The sequence below is a fragment of the Pseudogymnoascus verrucosus genome, assembly GCF_001662655.1.
Source record: "Pseudogymnoascus verrucosus strain UAMH 10579 unplaced genomic scaffold scaffold_79, whole genome shotgun sequence".
Classification (NCBI taxonomy): Eukaryota; Fungi; Ascomycota; class Leotiomycetes; order Thelebolales; family Thelebolaceae; genus Pseudogymnoascus; species Pseudogymnoascus verrucosus.
In genome coordinates, this window is record NW_017263730.1 from 12,092 (window position 1) to 17,944 (window position 5,853).

The following is a 5,853-nucleotide window of genomic DNA, read 5'->3' on the forward strand; positions in this document are numbered from 1 at the left end:
TGATTTGACACTCCCTTTTTTTGAGGGGATCTTCTTTCTTTCTCTTTGGACTTTGCTGCTGCTGTGGGGGCCTCTTTTTCGCTCGCTCCCCCCGAACGCTCGCTCAAAAAACACACACACGTACGGTCTATAATCGTCGTGTTTCCCTTGCCTTTCGCCCTTTCATTCTCCGCTCCTCCGTTCCTGCAATTCCTTGCCCCCCCTATTTCCTCCCGTCCTTGCTCACTATTCCTCCTTATCCTCGTCCCCTTTCCCTCTCTCCCCTACGTAACGTAACAGAATCGAATGTTCGAAAGTAAAACCAGAAGTGTGTAAGAAGTTCACAAAAAAACAACAGCAAAAAATATGGAGGCCGGAAAAAAGGAGGGGAACCGGGAATATAAAAAAAAGAGAAGCAAGATGTTAACAGGTAACGCCGCGCCCTTGGAACAGAACAGAAAAAACGTAAAAATCAAAAATGTGTTGATCCCTCCTCCCCCGTTTCCTCCCATAATGCAAGAGAAGCCACAAAGGGGGTGCTGTAAAGGAAAAAAAATATATATATGTTGCTTGTTCATGGTGGTTGCCCCATTTGGTATGCGCCGTTTGCAATGCTTTCGAATTCCTGACGTTTGACGGAAGGGTATGGTGGTAGTAGTGGCGTTATGAGTGTAGTAAGGATCGGTTTGAATTGTAGGGTATTTGTTTGGATGTAGAAATGGAGTTGGGTTCGAGTTTATTGACTCGTTTATTCGGCCGTCACGTTCGTTACGCCTCGTTCGTCTCGTTGTCGGACTTCTTGCCTGCCTGTACGCCTGTCCATCTTCCTCGGCACCTGTCTGTCTGTCTGTTCCGCGGCTGCTGTGTATGTATGTGGGCCTGTACCCCCCGAATTTTTGTTCCCCTGCGCGAACGCGAAAATGGCTGGGTTTGCGTGTATATATATAAATGTGTGGAGTTTTTGATATTATCGCGTTCCGGCGGGGGGGAAAATGGGTGGTATCAGGGCATCATGGCAGGGAGGCGGCAGGCCAGGCTGGGCCGGGACAGGTCTAGGCAGGCAAAAGCGACAACGTCTACGCCTCCTACTTCTTCCTGTTTCCAGAGCCAGTAGCGGTGATCTTGGAGGTGGACATGAGGTCGCCGATGTACTTTTGGAGGAACTTGTTGTTCGAGTCGAGCTTGTCGTGCTCTTCCTTGACCGCCTCTATGCGGTTGTAGATCTCGAGAAGGGACTCTTGGAGGAGCTTCGCGTGTCTAAATTGGGAACCAGGGGTTAGTGTGTATTTTTGGAGTTTTGTGGAAAGGGTGACAAAAATATAAATTCTGCGGCGGGGGAGGCAAGGGGCAGGGCAGAGAGCGGCAGGGCAAGGACTGACTGTGAAAGCTGTGCTCTAGCCTCTTGGCTCATCTTCTCCAGATCCTCGCTGTTCCTCCTCGGGCTCATGGCCCTAGCATCGTCCTCATCGAACACCTCCTCACCCTTCTTCAGCTCGACGTTCGGTGCATCGCGCGGCACAATGATAGTCCCGCTGCTCTTTCTCGTGCCAATCTTGGGTCTGGTTGCTGTGGACGCAGCGTCGCTGTCTGTTGCAGGTGGGGCCCCTTGGGAGAGGCGCCGCGGCGAGGCGGGAGAGGAGGAGGCGGAGGAGGTAACTGCTGTGTCGGGGGGCTCACGGGCGGTCGTGCTGCTGGTGCTGTGTTGTGTTGTTGTCGTCATGCTGGTGCGGTGACGGATTTAGAGACGGGACGGAGAGAGTGCTTGCGTTGTTGCTGCACAGGGCGTTGGCGTCCGGTCTGTGATATGGGATCGGTGAGGGTTACTCATGTGTGAGTCTGGGGTGGTTTTGGTGGCCGGGGAGGAGATTTCAGGAGAGTCGGCCAGTTGGGAGGGTGTGTTTGAAGGCCAGTGAATTTTGGGTTCAAGAGGTTCAAGAGGCGTGATATGAGTTGGGATGGAAGTTGGGCCCAATGTCGGGAGTCGGTGTACCTTTAATGCGGAGGGTATTATTATATCCTTGTATATCTGGATGCTGGATGTCTCTGCGTGCTGGCGTGAGTGTCGTATAGGAGTATGTCTCGGCGAAGAGGAGGTCGAGGTGGGATTGCGAGAAGATGTTGGCGTGGGATATTGAAAAGAAGGTTGAAGGTTGGATTGTGGATGAAGGTAGGTAGAGAAGGATGGGAGAAGCAGTTGGGAACAAAGTCTGAGCGATGGTGGCTGCCTTCTGGCGCACTGGGGGTGTGTGAGTGGAGGGGAGGAGAGGGGCGCGGATGGGGGGGAGAGGCGGGGGGGGGGGGATATGGGTGGTGTGGAGGGGGTACTGAGTGGATGAAGGCGGATTTTGATGGGTATGGTTTCTGAGAAGTAGTGACGGGTAGTGAAGGGTAGTTGATGGGTACTATATGAGTGTTTTTTTATGTTTTTTGAGTGTGTTGTGTGTGTGGGAGGTTGTGAGTGGTGGTGTTGATGGGCAATTTTGGGTAGATTTTTGGTTTTTGGGGTGCCTGTCGGTGTGTCTGTTGTTGGTCGGTGTCTCCTTTGGTGGTGGTTGGCGCTGGTTGACGCTGGTTGACGCTGGTTGGTGGTGGTTGAATAGCGGTTGGTAGTGGTGGTGTGGGTGTTTTAGTGGGAAAGCCGGCGGTGGGTGGGCGGGTGGAGAGACGCGGGAGTGCTGGTTTTTGACTTGTTGGCGTTCTACGACTCAACATCCTTTTTACTGTCTTCAGACATACATACACATATGCACATATACACACACATCTACGTAGATATCTACATACTTACATGCCTACATACTTACTTACATACATACCTACATGCCTACATACCTACATGCCTACATGCCTCACATATCTACATATATTCATATATCTATAACACTACAGAACGGCTTCTACGCTGCTTCACTATGTACAGCACGGCTACTGACCACTACAAAACGACTACGGGTGCTGGCTCTATAGGTGACAACAGATGACTTCTCAAGTACCTCAAATCTCTCCCTCCTCCATACTGACGGGACTACTAGAACAGACTACTACTTACAGTACCACGCTACATACCACGCTACGAAGAAAGTACATACCATACAGACCTAAACTACCGCTTCCACCAAAGTACCAGGGGTATGTCGGATGAGGAACAGCGTGTGGGCGCGCGCGCGTGCAGTGATGCTGAGTGTGGACTGTGTGGACCCTTGGACTCCGGGAGCGCATTGCCTTGGGAGCGTCATTCGGTAAGGGAAAGAGGGAAAGAGGGAAAAGTTGGGGCGGTGGGGAAAGGGCCTACTCGACTACGCCTTCCCTGCCGAACCTGCACCGTGCAGATCACTTACGCCATGGGGTCAGCTAGGAAAGAGAAGGGGGGGAAAAGGGCCAAATGGGTGAAAACAGTCAGTGGCACAGAGCGTGTTCGGCGTGTACTCCAGCTTGACTGTCAGTTGCTGCGCTGTATACAGGATGGAATGCGGTGGTGGCCACAGTGGCGGCTTCGTTCGTTCGTTCGCCTTTGTTCAATGACGACTCTTTTGATGGATCCTATTATAGCTGATACGAATTATACGGATGATACGGCTATGGGAGGCGAAAGAAATACTTGAATGGTGGTGGGCCTCGCTCCTTTCCTCGATCCTTCTCTCCTCCACCACCATCGGTGTCGGCTTTGATGATCACAACGAAGCTTCACCCGGCATGTCGTGATTTGGCCCTCCCGGGGAAGGCGCGCGTGGTGATGTGCACTCGCTCCCCAGTCCTCGTCTTGGGACTGGAGATTGCTATACGTACACCCATACAACTATGGATCCAGCTATCGATTGATATACAGCTCTAGTCGCTATAGGGATATGAGCGAGAGAAACGCTGTGATAACGGCGGGGGGGGGGAAGGGTAGTGGGGGGGAATTCTTAATGATTTCCTCTTCGAATTTCGAATTTTATTATTCCGTTGATATATTGGATATATTGACGGGTTGATACTACGGCGGTAATTTTGGTAATGGGCGGGCTATACTGGGGCAAGAGAACCACAATAGTCTCCCGCACCTATCCAATTCTGGACGACCAGGAGAGCCTTCTTTACCCCTTTTGTCGACACTCCATGCACCTAATTAAAGAGATTTCGACGAGGAAAGCCCGCTGCGATCTGTCTCTACCACAGAACTGTGACGGCACACACCGTTGTGAAGGGGTTCTTGTACTCGTACGGGTATGCTGGAGTGCTCCACAGAGCACTACACAGAGCGCTGTACGGAGCGGTCATGGGCGTGTTGAGTGATACCAAAGCCGTCATCGTTTCTCCTATTGATGCGCGCGTCATACGATCTTGATGTTTTACTCGGTGCTCAACAACTATGCACAGTTGGCCAGGTGTCGGATTCACCCTGTCGCCGTCCGAACCATCTCACCTGCTACCTACCGAACGAACAAGCAACTAGCAGCAAGCTGCTGTCTTAGATCTGTTCCGTACAGTACCGAGTACAGTATGTGTACCTACCGACTACTATAAACAGTATATGTACGTCGGTCGTCATACGGGTATGGTAGGAAGTTACCTGAGCCATACAATACAGTATGCGTTCCGATACTGTGCGAGGGGCGGACGACTCTCACTCAAACAACACAACACACGCCAACACCAGCAACAGCATCACGTCCTGCGCGTGGTTGCCATTCTGAGTAAGGGATAGACACCGATCTGCGGAAGTACCCACTAGTCAAGGTCAGCATCGTCATCGGAGGTGTGGTTCGGCCAAAGAAGTTGAAAACAGGAGACGAGGTCCCCTGGTACTCCGATCCCTCGTCACTCCACCCCGCCAACCAACAGCTTAAACGGCGTCTCCTCAGCAAATCCACCACTCCCGCTACAAACCCAAGTTCCTCCTCCTTGCTAACCGGAATTGGAGAATGGAGATATTTATCTTCCTTCTATTGGCTCCGCGTGACAGGACAGGAATGGTCGGCGCCAAGCATGCAAGCGTCATACCATACCAGACTTGCTGCATCGCTGCCTCCTGACACAAGCACTCTTGACCCATCGCCCGTCGCCGGCCACACACGATCCAGGGACGCTCAAGCGCCGCCGAAGGACGCCATGAAAGTCTTGTTGGGGGCGTCGGTCGGCGCAGGCAGATCGTCAGCCTTGACAGGCGCCTGACGATGCACGCAGCGCTGCTTCATCTCAGCCAGAGCGGCCACCGCGATCGCCTTCCGTCCAACCCGTGGAACAGAAACACGCAGAGGAACATAATGTGTACCTCGGACGTTGCGGGTTAAGGCAAGGCGGGCGGCCCAAAATAGGCACATGAGTATGGGCTGCCTATTGCTGTACCGAGAGAGGAGGGTGCGCACATCCAAATCTTAACGGCCTTTCTCGCTGGTGGTGGGTTAATTTCTGAGATTCGAACTACGGAATCACTAAAGGAGCCCGGCTGTGAACTACGGCTAGTTGTTTTGGGCACCAGACCTGGTGCTGGTTTGGTTGTTGGATGGGGTACGGGCCGGGCAGTACGTACATACAGTACGGCCCAGGGCAGTTATAGGACGCTGCGCTGGGAGGATTACTTATGTGTGTGTACTATGCCCGTCGACGGATTTGCCCAAAGTGGTATCACGGGGAGTACGGAAGCAATTAGAGCGTCTTCGCGGTGGGTAGTGGTGGTTCCTAGCCATTGTCACTTTTTAATAACTGCAACATGGCACGAGCGCACGCACTGCACAGGAACCGTGGTAGGTGGGTACATGAGGCGTCAGCCATCGTTCCCAGGAAGAAATGTTAATTTCTCTGGGCGGTGGAAGCTGCACTGCGGAGTACTGTACATATGTGCCGTGCTGTGTGTTCTCTCCAGAGTGCTGAATAGTGCAGTGCAGAGTAAGA

At 52.5% G+C, this 5,853-nt stretch overlaps 1 protein-coding gene across 1 annotated transcript; it reads right to left on the bottom strand.

Annotated features, from left to right (window-relative positions):
• Nucleotides 1–1,064: 1,064 nt before the first annotated feature.
• VE01_10456 (uncharacterized protein) lies at nt 1,065–1,699 on the bottom strand (the record flags this gene model as incomplete). Its single annotated transcript, XM_018279854.1, has 2 exons — nt 1,065–1,236; nt 1,359–1,699. 2 exons carry the CDS (start codon nt 1,697–1,699, stop codon nt 1,065–1,067), a joined length of 513 nt encoding a protein of 170 aa, XP_018125368.1.
• Between the last annotated feature and the right edge of the window lie 4,154 nt (nt 1,700–5,853).